The following is an 18,629-nucleotide window of genomic DNA, read 5'->3' on the forward strand; positions in this document are numbered from 1 at the left end:
CATTCTCTTCCACTTAAGGAGACATTCGATTTTTTTTTCCCCTTTAATTTAAAAAATGTACTGAACGCAAAGCAACGTTACAAGGATTACTAGGTTGCCTCGTATAAACTCCGTGTGTGCGACACTCTTCAGGCTGTGTCAGCAGACAAGGTCAGTTCAGCTAAACTAACCAGCTGCCAAGCAGCCGGTTCCGGGAAAAGCTTTAAACATGCTGCATGTGTACGAGCCAAAGTCAGACCCAAAATCTAAAGTGAGGGCAACAAGTACTCGGTCTTAAAAAGGCCCATGGAATTTAATCTTGTTAAGCAAATTTGAACCGGGCGGTTGTCCACATTGGCCCAATGGAAAGTCATAGAAAAATATTTTTAACTGAATGACCCAGTCCAGTCCAAGACCTTCTGCCTATCTCAGCATCGTTACTGGCAGGGGGTGGAGAACAGAGGCTGCTCTCCCCGCTCCATCTCCCCCACCCCAGGCCCCAGTTATTCCAGCTTTCGCTAGGAAAACACCAGGGTGAGAATTCACATTTCTCCATAAATCTTAAGATGGTAAGAAAATTGCTCCTCAATTTTCTAGGGGAAGCCCTAGACAGTCCTATAGGAACATGGTATGAAATAAAGTAATTCTCAATAATTCATTTTATGAGGGATTAGCAGAGAAATATCACAGACAACAGAAATCTACAGGATTCTACTACTTTTGTCTATTTACCTGTTTGCAAAATAAATATTTAAATACAAGTTTCCACTGGGGAATAAAATAAGTGTCCACTCTTTGGTGGAATTAACAACAGTAAACCAATCCAAAGGGAGGGAACGAGAGATTTCCAGCCAGGCAAGAATCCTAAATAGCACACAACAGCACGATCACTCATCACTGGAGGGCTGGCTGAAACAGCCCAACTAAAGCAAAGTTAGGCTTTGCTATTCTGACAGCCTTGTCAGCGCAGCATTTGGCAGGTATGAATAAATGTTTTCCTGAGGATTAAACAGGGAATGATGTAAAACCAACTCTATTTTGCCATAAGAAAAAAAAAAACCTTTTCTATTCATGGAAAGGGAACATGCAAATCAACCATCTATGTAAGATTAGGAAACAAACTAGTATACGACACAGTTATCCTAACCAGAAAACTAAATCAGAATACTGACCCTCCACTTCTGAGATGAGATGGCAAGGATGTTGTCCCTTTGAACGTTTCTTGCTCCTTGATTTCACTGAAGCTTCCATCATAAGTTAGCTGAAGTGGGTGACTCTTTAAGTGGCCAACGGCATCGGATTCTGTTAAATGAATCCCATTTATTTTCACCATGGGGTCCCCCATCACAACTGTTTCTTTGGATTCCACTGTCTTCTTTGCTGTAACAATCAAGGAAATGTTTTGTCAAGGCAATTCTGATTTTAGGAATCCCTATTTCCAGGTGTTTTTTTTTTTTCTATCTAAGAATTTATACAATTTAAAAATTTTATATTACTTACAATCAAGTCTTTCAAGAATTGTGTGGACAAAATCTGTAAGACCTCACCACTATTTCAGGCTTGGCAGCATCAATTCATCAAAAATGAATCTACTCTCTACTCTCTCAGAGTCTACCAGAGGACAAATACTCAAATGTAGGTTTTATGAATAACTTGGTCCATATAAACACTTCTGCATCCCAGAATGAGGACTCCTTTTCCTGAATTTGATTATCTTAATAATTTCTTTTTCAAAAAATATTGAGTGCTGGGACACCTGGGTGGCTCAGTTGATTAAGTGTCTGACTCTTGATTTCAGCTCAAGTCATGATCTCAGGGTTGTGGGTTTGAGCCCCACATTGGGCTCTGCACTAGGCATGGAGCCTGCTTGGGATTCTCTCTCTCCCTCTCTCTCTAAAATAAATAAATAAAATATCTAAAAAAAAAAAATACTGAGTGCCTCCCTGATGTCAGGCACTGGTCTAGACACTTGGGCTATATTAGTAATGAAACAAAGAACCCTGACTTTATAGGACTTATGTCCTAATAGGTATAAATAGGTAATAAATAATGTTCTGTAATAAACGAGGTACATGACATAAGATAATGAGTGCTACAGAAAAAAAAGCAAAAATAGAAAAATGGAGAAAATCAAAGAGGATTGGGGATGGGGACCGGCAGCAGTTTTGAACAGGGTAGACATAGTAGGGCAAGCCTTTAATAGGGGTGAGACATCTAGCCACGGGTTGACCAGAGACAGAATTTCCTGCAGAGGGAATAACAGCTACTGAGGTCTTAAGGCAGGAGTGTGCCTGGCATGCTTCAGGTACAAGAGGAGTGGAGTATGTGAGGGAGGAGAGGAAGAGAGCTGATCAGAGGGGCAGCACCCAGATCGTGGAGGCCTTATATACCACTGCTGGCTAGTAGGAAGCTGAGGGCATTGGCTTACAAGGCTTTCTAAAGAGGAATAAGATAATGAGAGTTGCAAAAAGAAGTCCAATCTCTAAACCGAAAACATCTATTGTGTTTATGAGTACAGATTCTTAGGCTTACAACACAACACTTTCTTTATCAGCAAGTGGACGTTAGGAATAGCTCATCCGTGCAGCTGATACCACACTTGTGTCTCAGATAAAATATATTTTTTTGAATGGGAATGTGGGGATGAGGTTCATGTAGAAAAATATTGTTTTTGCAAGCTTCTCCAAAACAACTCAAGGTTTTCTTTTCTGTACTTCAACAAACCATTAAAAACCAACAAAACCACCTAGTCCACTCCGACCAAGCTCCCTGCTCTCAATGAATTTTAAAGCTGAAAGGAAACTTAAAGATTGGCTAGTCTAAACTTCATTTTTCAGATAAGAAAACTGAAAATCCAAACGTTGAGTGACCAGTCTAGGCTCACAGAGCAAGCGCAGGGAGAGCCAGGGCTGTACAGTGCAGAGTGTAGGCTTTGCATTCCATCAGGCTCAGGGTCAAGTACTGGCTGAGTGACTCAGGCAGGTCACTCAACTTTTCTCTCACCTTCCTCGGTGGTCCCCACCTCTTAGAGGTGTGGTGAGAATGAAATGATATGACCTAGTAAAGTGATTTACTCAAAACCTAGAGGTTATTGTCATCATGATTAAGGGAACCCAAGAACCCCGACTTCTGGTCCAGGGCTCGCTCTGTAGCACCACGCTGCCTTAAATATCTTCCCTACTGAATTACAAAGCACATATTTTGTTTCAAGTAAAGCATTTTTAGTCTATGCCTACATTTTAGCATTTCTTTCATTCATTTACTCCATGAATATTTATTAGGCACTCGCTGCTATGTGTCAGGTGCTGTGCCAGGCGCTGGCGGTCTAGTGATGAACAAGAAGTCCCAGCCACCAGGGAGCTTCTATTCTAGAGGGGAAACACATCCATACTCATAGGTGGAGTTGCTGCAGCCCATCTAACTTCACAATCTACTGGAATGAGCTTGTCAGTTATTACTACAGGGAGAAGCTGCCCTGGGGCTCACTCTTATCCTGATGGATGTCCACCATTAAACTGAGCATGAGTAACAACGCCCTGTGTGTCCCTGGTAAATGTCCATAGCACTCTGTGTTAATTTTGTAATGGATCATGGGTAAAATTCCAAAGTCTACAATGAGTGGGATTACCATGCGGGAACAGTTCCATTTCACAGATACTGCTTTGGCACCTGTTTTAGGTTCTCAGGCTACAGATAAAGGAAACTTCTTTTCCTCCTGAAGTCGGTCAGTCGTAATAGGGGGAGGCAAAGAGACAGACGTGTAAGGAGAGAAATGTAGTACAGCCTGGTCCGAGCCAGGTAAGGGCAGTACAGAAAATAAGAGTGTCCCGAGTGGTTGGGAACAGGTCAGGGAAAGATTTATAAAGCAAGAGGAGACTGAGAAGTATTCTGAAGGACTAACAGGAGGCAAAAAGGAGTTCTGGGAAAAAGGAACAAAAGTCTGCAGTCAGAGCTAGTTTTGTGTGTGTGTACCCCAAGCAGGGCCCTACACTTGGTTGAAGGCTTTGCTGTCACCATCTTGAAATTCTCAACGATGTTTGAACAAAGAGCTCCACATTCTCAGTTTATAGTGGGTCCAGCAAATTATATAGCAGATCCTGCAAGAAGCTTGGAAGAGCAGGACAGGTGTGGGGAACTGCAAGGAGTTCCATACTGCTGGTGCACAGGCCGTGGACGGAAGGCAAATGAAAGTCAAGAGAAGGGCCTGGAATGTCAGGCTGGGGCTAGATCATTACAGAGCTGTGCATGCTGAGGTGTAGAGACTTCATCCCCTGGACCAGGAGTTGGCAACCTAGCCACCAGGTCTAGCCTGCCTCTTGTTTTTGTCGCGCCTGCAAGCTAAGAACGGTTTTTACATTTTTCAATGGCTGGGAAGGATTCAAAAGGAGAGCGCTATTTCGTAAGATGTGAAAGTTTCAGGAAATTCAAGTTTTGGTGGCCATAAATCAGTCAATGTTGCTTTCCCACTACAACGGCACAGTTGAGTACGTTGAACAGAGACTATACGGCCGATTTGGCCTAAAATAATTACTCTCTGGCCCTCTACAGAGAAAGTTTGCCAACTTCTGTGCTAGGTCAATATTTCCCAAACTGCATTCTTCAAAAGACGGATTCCACAGTCAAGTACATTTATAAAATGCTGGGTTGAATTAAAATTAAATAGGCATCTTTACAACATTCAACTGTGCCCACGTGCACTGGGGCTCTCCAACAGGGAGAGGAGGAAGGCAAACTGATTCGAGTGCTGAACCCTTCTTCCAAGGGAAAGCTGGAACTCACTTTGGCAAACACTCCTTCAGGCCCAGGGAGCCCTCCAAAGGGTTTTCAGTGAGAAGATGATGCAATCCGATTTTTATTTCCTTCCTGCCCCCTTGTCCCATATGGTACACACAGAAGATAATCATTTTTCATGGTCCACTGGGATAAAGGGATGAGGCTGCTGCTCACAGCCATGTGTGGTTGACAGCTTGACTTCTCCAGGCTCTTCCAGCTGCTCTGAGGGTCCTCAGTGAGCTGAGGATGGAGCAAGGCGGGGGGTGGGGGGACAGAAGACCAGGCACAAGGCGACAGTTGATAACAGCAGTGGGGCAGCGGTGGGACAGGGAAGTGCAGAGCCAGGAGACGCGTGGAAGCCCACGCAGAGAGCCCGGCGAGGGCTGCGTGAAGGTAAAGAGGGCAGGGAGGGTGAGAAGGTGGAGACTGCCCTGTGGTCTCGTTCGGGCTTGGGTAACGGGGCGGTGTTAGCAACACTGCCAACCGCCAGCCAAAAAGCCCATTTGAACAGAGCAATTACACCGTGAGTCCTATGAAGCTGACCATGCACGTCTCTTCCCCTTTCATTTTTTTTAAATTTTTTTATTCCTTTATTTTTTTAAGACTTTATTTATTCATGAGAAAAAGAGAGAGACACACACACACAGAGAGAACGAGAGAGAGAGAGAGAGAGAGAGAGAGAGACACAGGCAGAGGGAGAAGCAGGCTCCATGCAGGGAGGCCCAAGGGGGACTTGATCCCAGGTCTCCAGGATCACACCCTGGGCCGAAGGCAGGCGCTAAACTGCTGAGCCACCCAGGGATCCCCCCCACCCCTTTCATTTTCTTAAATCAGGAATCCCAACCCTGCCAGCACACCCCTTGCCTGCCCGTGGCAGAGTCAGCTACAAGTGACCTCATGATCAAAGGCAGGGGCGCCCCCTCGGTCTCCAAGCACAGCTGCCTTGGAGTCACCCCGCAAAGGATGCCTTTCCTACACAACAGAGGCTCTGAGACAAAGCCCGGGGAGCTCCTGCACAAAGGTCAACGAGTCCAAGCAAGGCCGCCGCATCAGAAGGTGTTGCAATTGGGCAATGTGCGCTTTTAAAATGACGATGACTTTTCGCTGCCATCGCTTCCTGAGCGCCGACCCGGACCCGGGGAGGATGCGCAGCGGGCACCTGCCAACAGCGTGGATACAGGAACGGCACCAGCCAGGGTGGCCTCAGTGCCGGGAAAGGACAGCCGCAGACGGCACCTCCCAGAGCGCAGTGGTCCCTGCGGTGGCCCCGGAGGGAAGGCGCCGAGCCAGGGGGAGGCAGGGAAGAGGAGGGTGGCGGGTGAAGCTGCCCAGGCACCTGCACAGGGATGTGAGCAGCTCGGGAGGCGGCAGGGCTCTCACCTGGGAGCTACCAAGAGTTAAACCACGAATGCGTATGCAGCCTTCAGGCCCAGAAGCGAAACACTTAGCAAACAGCACCCTTCCAGCAGCCCTGCCTCCCGATTATAAGGAATGCCACCGTTCCTACCTAGGAACCTACCTAGTCTGACCTCACTCCCCCACCCTGGGATCCCAGATCCCATCCCTTCCCATGTTGGCAAGAGCTTTGTTCCCGCAATTACCAATCCTCTCTGATTTAATTGGTGTGCCTGGGTCCCCGTGGCTGGAACGTTTGAAAAGCTCCTCAGGTGATTCTAATGTGCAGCTATTGTTGAGAAATTTAAGTCAGGTGACGTCTGTCCCTTGCTGAAGCCCTGCTCTGGCTCTTCAGGGCAAGCCGCATAGAGTCTGGGCCATTTTGCCCAGCCTGGCCCTCCTGGGCTGTGGCCTGAGCTCCCTCCATGTCCCCATGGGGAACCATCTTGCAGCCACACTGGCCTTCGGGTCCTGCACCGCCTGAGTGACCTTCCTCCCCTCTCAGGCCTTGTGGCCCCTCAGTGCGGGCACGTTGTCCACTCCTCAAGGACGCATTCCAGTGTCACCTGAGCTCACACAAAGTACCCCTGCCACAGACATTCTCCATCCCATTATCTTGCTTATCTTCTTCATAACCCTCGAGGGAACCCAAATTATTTTATTTCTTTGTTTTCCTGTTTGCTATCTCCCCTCACAAGCTCCTTGAGGGCAGGGCCCCGTGGACCTAGGGAGGTGCCTGGCTCTTAGAAGGGGCTCAATAAATAGCTGATTGACTGTTAGAAAAGAAACAAATTGGGACATCAAGGTAAACCAAGTTGCCTAATTACACATCCCATCCATTATGGTGAGACATGCACGCCCTGTATTGCCTCTTTGTCTCTTCCTTTCTTCTGGATTCTACCTCCTTGGCTATGTCAGGGATCACGAGGGAGCAGAGGGGCCAGAATATGAGTGAAGCAGGCTGGGGAGACATAGGGAGCTGCAGCTCACACCCTGGGCTAATGGGGGTGGGGGCTACCTGGAATGGGGGCCCAGTGTTGCCAGACCTTCCAATTTTTCTCAAGAGGTCGTACATCTGGATTCTTCCATGAGATATGCTACATGTAAATACTGGTGACTAAAAGAAAATGCTTGTATGTCAAACAAGTAGGATCCTCAGGTGGCGGCTTGTAACTCTGGGGATCCATCCTCGGGTAATCGCCTCTCTGTGACTGTAAACCTACCCCTCTTCATCCATCCTTATTGACTGAAGGAGAGCCAGTTCATTCAGCCCCTAGGAAAGTGGTTTTCCAACTTTTTGGCTACACATAGCAATAATAAATTCACAATATAGTTTAATATAAATATATAATAAATTGATAATACGACCTTGGACACACAGATACATGACTACAGTAAGGTCTCTTTGAAGCTTACCCTTACTATCTATGTTACGCCCTGATGTTCTGTTCTATTCTATTCTATTTCATTTTATTCACTCCTGGTGATTCACTAAATTGGTTGCCATCTCACTAATGGGTCATTTCCCGCAGAATTTGAAAAAATTCTCTTGGTATACTCTGGACAGGGGTGATTCCAATGGTTGGGACACACCTTAGAACATGCGGTTTGCAGCTTCTCTGTTTCCAGGTTTAGACGCCCACCAGCAATTCTGTGGAAAAGAACTGGAAAAACTGCATCCAACTTCTGCTTACTTGTCACGTGGGGTTGGAAAGGTATTTATTTTCAAAGACCTAAGCTTAGGGCACATGACATGAATCTCAAATGTGCCTCATGAAATTAACCACTGTTTGAACTCTAACGTAAAAGTCATTTATTTCCAATATAAGTGAACTCTTTCATTAGAAAACATCCTAATATTTTTTTTCCTACCAAGTAACTTTTTTAAAAAAAATCTGCCACTTAGGTATATTTCATACATGCCCAGAAGCATATATGAACAATGCTTCTTAACCAGGTTTGCACAATATTAATTGTTAGTTAATGTAAAAATCCTGTGGGGTTTGGAAAAAAAAAAAGATGTAAAAATAGCTTTTGTGTGCGAATTCAAAAAACATGCCCACCCTCAGATTTCAAAGGATGAAACCCCAGCCTTACACTCAGTGGGAGGAAGGGTCCTGTCCGGCAGAAGAGTCCCCTGGGAGGCCGCCCGGAATAAGCGCGCCCGGGCACTGCTTATTCTTCTAATCTTCGCAGGGTCCACTGGGGGTTTAGGAAAGGCAAGGCAAGGATCCTCCTCCGTGGTTGGAGATGCTGGAGCTTTTGGTTTCTGGAAAGAGATTTTTCAATTAATTGGCGTGAGTTTCTGTGTCTCAAACAGGACTTACCGCTCTGGAGCTGGCACTGACACTTCCAGAAGAACACAGGGCTTTCTGCTTGGCTTCATCCCGGCCACTTGATTCTACATCTCATTGGCCCATTTTATTGAATGTGTTATATGTATAACAGTTTTTCATTGTTTTTGTCAAATATATTATATTAAATACTCTGTTACCATGCTTAGCATGTTTGAGCAAACAAATTATCCTTGCTAGCAAACAGATCTCTCTATGACACTATAAAATTCCATACAATGTATTCAAAACGTTTTTCTGAACTTTTGTGTTCTGGCCAGCTCAGAGAGCCATTACTGAGCACCAATATATGCCAAGAAATATTGTGGAACATAAACACTCTCTTTACATATTTTGGACTCCACGAAAGTATTTTTTTAAGAATATAAAAATTCTTGAATGATTTAGATTATAAAGTCTAAAACATAAGAATAAGAAGTTGTCTTGGACTTATATAAAAATGTTTTATTTTGGGGGGGGCGGGGCCTGGGTGGCTCTCTTGGTTAAGCATCTGCCTTTGGCTCAGGTCTTGATCTTGGGGTCCTGGAACTGAGCCCTGCATGGAGCCCTAAGTGAGCCCCTGGGTTGTGCTCCAAACTCGGTAAGGAGTCTGTCTTTCTCTCCCTCTGACCCTCCCTTCGATTCATGCTTTCTCTCTCTCTCTCTCTCAGATGAATAAATATATTTTTAAATGTTTTGGGGAGCCTGGATGGCTCAGTCAGTTAGGTGGCTGCTTTGGCTCAGGTAATGATCTCAGGTCCTGGGGTTGAGCCCCCAGTTAGGTTCCCTTCTCTGTAGGGAGTCTGCTTCTCCCTTTCTCTCTGCCCCTCCCCATAGCTTGTGATCTGTCTCTCAAATAAATTCTACATCTCAAGAATTGCTGACACCCTTAGAAAAGGAACATTACTGGCAAAATTCCAATTCCTTAAAGACTAAAAAATACTAGCACTGAAGCACTTAGCACCATGCCACTCAGACCACCCTGTGGTCTCACCTCCAGATGGTGGTGGCCTCCAATTTCTTACAGGGGCCTCCCACTTTTGGTGTTGCTTGGTGATCCACCATTCCTCCCTCCAACTTTAACATGATTATCTGTTTATGAAAGAGGAATTTTTTTGAAAGAGGAATTTTTATGGCCACAGGTGCTTTTAGCTCTCTAACCAAAAACAATCGAATTAAAAGTTCCTAAAGTCACTTATGTAATATATGAAATGAGTGACTCTAAATCCAATGGGTAAACCAACAAATTTTTTAGAAATCCAGTGTGAAATTCAAGTCAGATGATTTGGTAAAATAGGTGACGCTACCTATCATATATGACACATAATTTTGAACATTCACTTTCTCATATACATTAATAGAACATAGAACGTACTAGAACATATTAGAGTTCTTCTTCCAAGAAGTTGCTTATTTCAATAATGATATTTTTCAAAAGATTTTTTTTGAAATTTTTTACGTCCAGAATCAACCCATAAACTGGACAGAAGAAAAATTAGCTTTATGACTTTAGAGATACATTTTTCTAAACACAGAAAAAGGGTAGGGATGCTTGAGTAGCTCAGTGGTTGAGCATTTGCCTTTGGCTCAGGTCATGGGATCGAGTCCCGCATCTGGCTCCCCATAGGGAACCTGCTTCTCCCTCTGCCTATGTCTCTGCTTTTCTCTCTGTGTCTCTCATGAATAAATAAATAAAGTCTTATAAACACACACACACATAGAAAAAGGGCAAATAAAAGAATCAGCCTACTATAGGGGAAGAGTAAATGCCTCTGGGATCAAACCAAACTGGAATGTAATCCATTTGCTAGTTCTGCGAACTTGGGCAGGCTGTTTACTTCTCTGCACTTGCCCAGCTATCAAATGGAGAGAGTCTCCTTCTTGCAGGGACATTGACATACGTACAATTCCTGTTATGGAGGCTTGAGAAACACTAGCTCCCTTCAGTCTTTATTTGCCAGATTTAGTTCCAAGTGACTTTTAAGTCTCAAGAGCCAAGACGTCTCAAGAGCCAAGACCCTAGCCTCTGACACAACCTTGCTGGAAAAAAGATTTCGAATTCAGAGAGGTCTCTTCTGAAGGAGACAACACTCACTGGCCTGTATAAATCATGCTGTATTTCCCTCATAATCGCTTTACTTTTTCGGCTCCCTAACTTGTTGCAACATATTCACAAGAATATGACTCAGGCCATGAAGCTAATAGTAACAACAACAACAAAAAAGTTAAGCTTATAATGCAGGAAAATAAGTGCCTTAGTTATAGTTCTGAAATATTAAATACATAAGGATAATCTCAGTATTAAATGTAGATACGAGGTTTTCTTATCTCAGAATGCGTGTACTCTGTGGGTATCTCGAATCTTGAAACAAAGATTAGAAAGTCTGCCAGACAGTACTAACGTAAATAAAGTAAATGTCTTCTTTTATAGATGCCCTAAATGTTTTGGGTACTAAGTAAAAGATCTTATAAAAAGGGAACATGAACAAAGCTAATTTTTACCCAAAAGAAAATAACTCAAGTATCTCAGGATGGCAAGATCAAACCTCCTTGATAAAGGACATCATTCTCCTAGTGCAAAATCAGTCACTGTTTGTATAATGAAAAATAAGTCCCATTTGACTACGGTCCTTAACTAAAATTATTTATTCCTATATCTCACTGGACTCCTTAAAGCATAAAGTAATACATGTAAGCATTTTTGGTTCTTCAAGGGAAAACTATTAACCAAGCCATCAATTTCCATCCTGCCAGGTTCTACAAAATGTTCTTCCACTTTGCAGAGCAAATTGGCTTTCGTGGAGCAAAACGGTACAAACTTTTTTCTTACAAGATTCACTTCGTTTTAGAATTCAGAGAACATTGCAAGTAAGTTGAAATTTTCACTCGAGGACCTTACCTCCCTCATTTTGTGTGTCCTGACACTAACTGGGGACTTGAAGGTGATCAAGGATGCTGGGAAAGTCAAGTTTTAAGATTTGTTCCAGCTGCTGAAGAATGAAAGACTGTTCTCATAGAACCGCCCAATCAAAAAAGATGAAATTCCTGGAACATTGAAAGAATCTGCCCAGCCTTGACTCTGACCCCAGCACAGCAGGCCTTGACCAATTTTTGACACGGCTCCTCTGGATCACCACATGGAAAGGTGGGGTCACCCTCGTTCTACCGGAAGGCAGGTCTGCTACATTTCACCTCAGGAAGTTGCCATGATTTCATTTGTAGAACAACAGAACACACACACACACACACACACACACACACACACACTAAAAGGTCTCTTGGAAATTAGAAAGCAAATATTAAAAATGCCTGCAAGTGAGGAAGGCTGTTTTCACCTTCTCTGCTTCAGCTGAAACATCCTCCATCTTTTCCCCTTGGACACCGGTGCTTCTGCTTCTCGAGCCTTCCCACCCAGATGGGGAGTCACACACCACCGGTTACTTCTCCCCCACAGTTTTTCAGGCCTTTAGGCTTGGACTGGAATTATCCCACTGGCTTTCCTGGGCCTGCAGCTTGCAGACTTCTCAGTCCCCCCTCATCATGGGAAGCAATCCCTCAAAATAAATCTCTTCCTATATATCTGTATGTATGTATGTATCTGACTACTGGTTCCTTTTTTTTTCTGGAAAACCCTGAGTCGTACAACTGTGTATCAATTATACCTTAGTAAAGCTGATAAAAAAAAAAAAACTCCTACAAGCACATAACCTTTAGATGTGGCAATTGTATGTGCATCTCTATGACTATGATTTTCTCCACAGGTACGCTGGGCTCCTCTGTCATTCTCAGCATGTGACTCGCTGCTGTAACGTTCCCATTCAGAAACAGTGACAGGAGAAAACCATTGCTTTGACATTCGCATTCTGCTTTCTTTTACCCTGGATTTCCCCTACCCCCAGGTATATGTGGGATTCCAAGGCCCTTCCTTTTAAAAATATATTTTTTTACTTGTCAAATACTTGGAGCTGGGACCTGTAAAATGTAAAAAATGGCTCAAACTAATCTATGCTGGGGGCGGCTGGGTGGCTCAGTCATTTGAGCATTTGACTCTTGATTTCAGCTCAGGACTCAGGGTCCAGGGATCAAGCCCTCTGGTGGGCTCTGTGCTCAGCATGGTGTCTGCTTGTCCCTCTCCTTCTGCTCCTCCCCCTGCTTGTGCTCTATCTCTAAAATAAATAAATAAATAAAATTTAAAAACCTAGTCTTTGCTGTGAGAAATCAAGACAGTAGTCACCCCCGGGGAGGCAGTTTCTGATGTGCTGGTGATGATCTATTTTTTCTTTTTGAATGCTGATTACAGTGTGGTGAGTTTGTGTAAATTTATCAAGCTGCATACTTATGATCTGAGTCTTTCCTGCATGTCAATAAAAAGTTTAATAAAAATATTTGCGACTTAAACAACCAGAATTTGTAGGTTTAGGAAACACGGGAGAATTCTGTTTTGACAATAATAATGATGAAGACAAAACCTTCTATTTATTCACAGGGTCACATCTCTTTTCCTACTTCATACAATCCAAAGTAAGAGAGCAGCTGTTCCTGTGTATATAAATCTGAACACCAGTTAACCAGGGTAGTGGAATGAAAACAGAAATAACTACTACCACCGACAGCTCCACATCTCAGAGCTGTCGTGGGAAGATAGGGAGCTGCAAAAAAAGAAAACAGATGTACCAGGGCATACCAACATAGCAACCAGGTATACATGTTTCCCTCCTGTCTTATATGATTACAGGTGCTAACGGGAACCTTGCTGAGGCAGTCAGGCCAGGCAACCGAGGCCTGAGTGGTCAGGGCACAGGGCACCCCTGAATGCAAGGAGCCTACTGCCTGCTGGAGGGTGGGAGGTGGGAGGAGCACAGGCCAGACTGTGCAGGGTGTGGGGAAGGACAGAAACAGGGAGAGGGGGAAACATATAAGCTCAAGGAGGTAAGCTGACCTGTTAAATGTAGGAGTTGGAATGGGCTGCTTCCTTGGTCCCTCTTCCTTAACTGACTGCTAGTTGAGGAATTCTTAAAAGGCAACCTAGCCTGAGAAAGCGACCTAGAGCCAGAAAGTGCTGAAGTTCAGTCGGTCAGGTCTTCACAAATTTTTTCAGCAAGTAAGCCCCTTAACTATGATATACTCCAGACCCAGCCTTCAGCTGTCTCCTTCTTCCCCACTCCCTTGTCCTTTACTTCTACTTCTTCTTATCTCCCTCATTTGCCACGACAGTAGTTCTGGGAGTCAGAGGATTCCCTCAAAGGTGAAATGGAAAAAAGGAAATAAGGTGGAGGGGCAGGTAGTATAAATTCACTTTCAGAATTTTTTGACTGGGGGCTCCATACTTTAGTTATAGTTTGTAGTGAAACATACTTAGGACTGTTACATAATCAATTATAACAAAAAGAGTTCAAACTACTGGAGTTATTTCACTCAACATGGGGATTTCTGAGTCTATTTTTATTTTGCACATAGCATCTAACCATTCTGCAGTAAAGAAATATAATTATAGTGACCATAAACAGAGGCAAATGTCAATGTTATTTTTGCCTCATATCTAATCCTGCAGTCCAGAGACTGTACCAGTTTGACAAGAACTGGCTTTGACTAGGTTAACTCTAGAACAAGAGATTTTTTAGGAAAGAATAGGCCCAAACTGAGTGAATCTCTCAAAACTACAGAATATTAAGAATAATACATAGGTGTCAAAAGACAGAAACATAAAATAGAGAGCCACTCTACAACAGGAGCTTGGAAGATACTTCTATAGAGAATTAACTAGCCACAAAAACATCCCTAAAGATACTTGCTCCTGGGGGTTTCACAAACAACACAGCCCAGCCAGACCTCCCTGTTGTGGGTAGGTTTCACTATGGGTTAACATATCTATTCCACATGCTTCTACTTTCAAATAAGAACAGCCAAACAAACAGCATAAGCTATTAGAGGGGAGCCTCAATATGAAAAACAGGGACCAAAATAAACATAAAAGTGCAACAGAGACACAGAGGGAAGACCATATAAAGACAAAGGGAGAAGATGGTCATCTACAAGCAAAGGAGAAAGGCCTCAATAGATATCAACCCAACTGCCCCCTTGATCTTTGACTTTCAATCTTTAGAACTGTGAGAAAATAAATATCTGTCATTTAAGCCACACACACACACACACACACACACACACAAAGACACACATACCACAAACACAAAACATAACAGAGATTTTAAAGGAAGAAGGAAACAATTTAAAAATCAAAATTATCATTAATATACTCAGATAAGATGCTACAGCCATGAAATATAGAATAGTATAGGTAAGAAAAGATAACTTAGAGCAGGGAAAAAGCTTTTAGGAAATTAAAAAATAATTAAATAATTTAAAAATATGAAAGCAGAAATGAAAAGAACTCAACAAAAGATTAGAAGATAAAGTCTCTTCCAAAAAAAGATGGGAAATAAAAATTTTAAAAAGAAAAGAAAACTGTACTGGTCCAAGGACTCCTCTATATTGGAATAATATATTCCAGAAAGGGCAAACAGAACAAAAAAGAGGGAAAGGCATAGCAAAATAATTCAAGGACATTTCCAAGAGTTAAAGGGCATGAGATTCCATTGAAAGTGCCCAGCACTGTGGATGAAAATGGACTAACACAAAGGTCCATTATCATGAAATTTCAGAGCACTGAAAACAGAAAGAAAAATCCTACAAACTTCTAGAGAGAAAAAACAGCAATCAAGGTCTCAAATAGTGTACTTCCCATACATCTTTTCTGTAGAAGCTACTAGAGGAAGTCCTCCAAAAGTACATTAAGAAAGAGAAAAATATGGGATACAGGAGACAGGATAGCCATGATAAGAGGGAAAAGCAAGCTGTGTGCCAGGTGCCAAGGGTAAATGGTCTGGAAGAAAGTGGGGAAAGTTCTCCAAAAAGATGAATCAAAAGAATACCTCATGTACCTGAATAGGTGGAGGAGATTTAGATCCCTGGGGAAGAGTTTGGGATTGAAATGGTAATCATAGAAAACTAAAAAAGCAAGGCAATTATTAACACCAGGGAAAACAAAAAGTGGCATACGGAGGGAGAAGTAGTCATCATTATTAGTTCAAGGCTCAGTTGTAAACAGGGTTTATATAATCATAGAGAAAAGGGATCTAACCAAAAGTATGATATGTCTATATTGGGAATAGCAGTGGAGATAAAAAGGATGAATACACTGTGAGGATGTGTGGGAGGAAAGACAAGAGTTAAACCCTCATCTTCTTTAGTGAGAAGTCATTAGATAATTCCTCAAGCTCATAAGGCAGAGAGGAACAAGACAGTGTTATTAAAATTTTTGGATATAAATACCAAAAGAATGTGCCAAAAGAGTTTAAAGTGAAAGCCACTGGGAAAAGTAGAATGAAGAATAAGGGGACAAGAGACCCCTGAAGTGTTTTGGGTAACAAATCTTTGGCACCTTATGTACACACAATATGTAATTTATTTGTATATGTGACTGTTAAAAATAATCTATATGCATAAATTTTTTAAAAATTATGAAAAACAAAAAATATTGTAAAACATTCTGTTTGCCAGGTTATTGTCTATTTCTGAAATTCTTCTTTATTATCAAACTATAGGAAAATAGTAGAAGTATTTCATTAGACATAAAATATTATATTTGAAGAAATATAAAAGAAATTGCTTTCATAATAAATTATCAGTAAACTTAAGTCTATATGATCCTTAGCATATACAAGTACTGATTCCAAGTATTTGGGGCCAATTCCATTTCACAGCACTCATGGTAATATAAAGTACTCACAAGCTCTAGTGGACTGAGACGAGCACCAGAGATGGGCCTGGAATCAGATGACTCAAAACTGGATGCATGGAGGCTAGCACAGGGGATGGAACAGAAATATTAGTTTGTGAAGAATAATTTATTTCTACTATATGTTAGTTAATTCTAGCCTCAAAACAAAAGCATTTAATGCATCACCTTAAGGGAGAAGCAGTATTTTAAAAAATCGTAGTACTTAGAACATTTTATTAATAAGTTTTTTTTCATTGCTTTTAGGGGTATTAGAAATATTGAATAATGAAAAGAAGAAATGTATATTAGAGACTTTAAAAAAAAACTTTGTTCATATTGCTTTATATAGTTGGTATGGCAACCACTACACACCATTTCAAACCAAAGCAACTTCTTGGACCCAAGGTCTGGACTTACCTTTAGGAATCTGGAATAGAAACAAGAGGTGTAATTAGCAGACATCAAAATGAAAAAAAGCAACTATCCATAACTAGAATTTAAGGGAAAGTGTCATCTGGTGGCTTACATATCCAAGTGTACAGGCAGAGAAATGTCATTACCTGAAGGAGGAAGGAGGTCTATTTTCTGGTGTTCTTGAAGATGTAGGCCCAAATAGTTTTCTTTGGTCTTCCCGTGGTGTAAATGGTCTTTGGGTCCCAACTGTTCTTAAAGCATTTCGTGCTTCACTTATGATTTCTGCGCTGGTCTTCTGCTTGGACATAGAAGGTCGATAAAATGGATCCAGTTTTTCTAACTTTTTGTCATTTGGAGATAGCATCTTTCCTTTTAAAGTCAAATGTTCTTCAGGTAGACACCACACTCTGCAAATCTACGGTATAAAATATTAACTGTTTTCATCAATGGGTTTAGAAAGCAGTGCTTAAACACATCCACATATGCTTAAGGCATTCCTCTATGTTAAACTAGAAAAAGTCACAATTTTTTAAAAGATTTTTTTATTTATTTGAGAGAGACAGAGCACCCGTGAGCAGGGAGGTGGGGGGGTTGGCAGAGGGAGAGGGAAAGGGAGAGAATCCCAAGCAAACTGCACTGAGTGTGGAGCCTGATGTCGGGTTCCATCTCATGACCTGAGATCATGATCTGAGCTGAAATCAGGAGTCTGACACTTAACTAACAGAGCCACCCAGGTACCCTGTCACAGACAATTTTTAATTAACAATATACCAGGCAGTTATAATTAGAAGATCAGGGTGGAAGAAAAGCTTTCAAAAATATAGGTTGATGTGTACAGTTATGCCTATGGGAATATATGCACTCGAGGGAAATGATGTGCAGGGAAGATAGCCAGGATGAAAGCTAAACCTGGAGAGAAAGAGGATAAATCATGAAATAGGACAGGCTAGGAAGAGAAAATCATCTTGTATTGCCCAATCTAGAAAGAAAGAAAGAAAGAAAGAAAGAAAGAAAGAAAGAAAGAAAGAAAGAAAGAAAGAAAGAGAAAAAAAGAATAACACTGAGGGGGAGAGGGTTCTTTTAAAATTTTAACTAAATCTTCCCTTTTTTCCCCTACTGCCCTCCACATAAACTGCTGGTATAAGGTTGGATTTAGACAGATGGGGCCTATTTCCAAGCTATATTTGCTTTTATAAGCTGTAGTTTGTAAACTCAGGGAAAGGTTCAGCCCCACATTTGCCTGTGATGTATTTAAATAAATTGATACAAATCACCTTCAATATGAGATAGTGTCCTCAATGAATAAATATCAAATATCATTCCCAGGCTCATTTTCTCAGATAAAGACTTAAAGTCATTCACAAGGGCCATGGGAATGCAGATTCTTCTTAAATACTGGTGTGTCCCCATGGAGGCCTGGTTAACTTGGCAAGACACCTTGATAGCTCTAAAACTTTAAAACAGCTGAGATTTTAAAAACTTAATTCTAATTAGTATATGGTATTAGGAGTTCATTTAAACAACAACAACAACTCAGATCCCTGAAATATATCTCTAAGGAGAAAGAGGCCTGGAAATTTTTCCTACATTTCAATGCCCAATTTTAGAAAAAAATTGCAAAAATGAAACATTTTTTTTTTGTGACATATGCCCAAGGAAACTAAAAAGACTTCATCTCCATAAGTAGAATCAACAGATGATTCCTTAGACAAGAGGATTTACTATATTATGATTCTATACATTAAGTTGTTATGTAACAACAGACAACAAGAACATTTGTTTAGTTCTACCCAGGCCCTACCCTAAAAGTTTTTAAGGTAAAAGTGTATGATGAAAACTACAAATGATACGCTGTTCATTTGCCCTTTTTCTTTTTAGTGTTAAATGTACTTTATTACTTTTGAAAATCGATCACCTGTACATGATGATTTTTGGTCAGTCATAATACCTGATTGGCC

General features: G+C 41.9%; 1 protein-coding gene across 5 annotated transcripts in view; it reads right to left on the reverse strand.

Annotated features, from left to right (window-relative positions):
• ARMC2 (armadillo repeat containing 2) overlaps positions 1 to 18,629 on the reverse strand; it is a 103,630-nt gene that overhangs the window by 78,362 nt on the left and 6,639 nt on the right. For 4 of the 5 annotated variants that reach the window (XR_013382878.1, XM_077902853.1, XM_077902854.1 and 1 more), the window contains 4 exons: positions 16,818 to 17,086; positions 16,267 to 16,339; positions 8,245 to 8,416; positions 1,152 to 1,359 (listed from right to left, as the gene is read on the reverse strand). Coding sequence is in view for 4 of the 5 variants with exons in the window: in XM_077902852.1 (XP_077758978.1) it covers positions 1,152 to 1,359; positions 8,245 to 8,416; positions 16,267 to 16,339; positions 16,818 to 17,086 (722 nt within the window). In the remaining variant the exon portion in view is untranslated. Of the gene's footprint in view, positions 1 to 1,151; positions 1,360 to 8,244; positions 8,417 to 13,419; positions 13,524 to 16,266; positions 16,340 to 16,817; positions 17,087 to 18,629 lie in introns of those variants that run through there. The other variant, XM_077902855.1, reaches the window with a different exon arrangement.

Source organism: Canis aureus, chromosome 7 (genome assembly GCF_053574225.1).
Source record: "Canis aureus isolate CA01 chromosome 7, VMU_Caureus_v.1.0, whole genome shotgun sequence".
Classification (NCBI taxonomy): domain Eukaryota; kingdom Metazoa; phylum Chordata; class Mammalia; order Carnivora; family Canidae; genus Canis; species Canis aureus.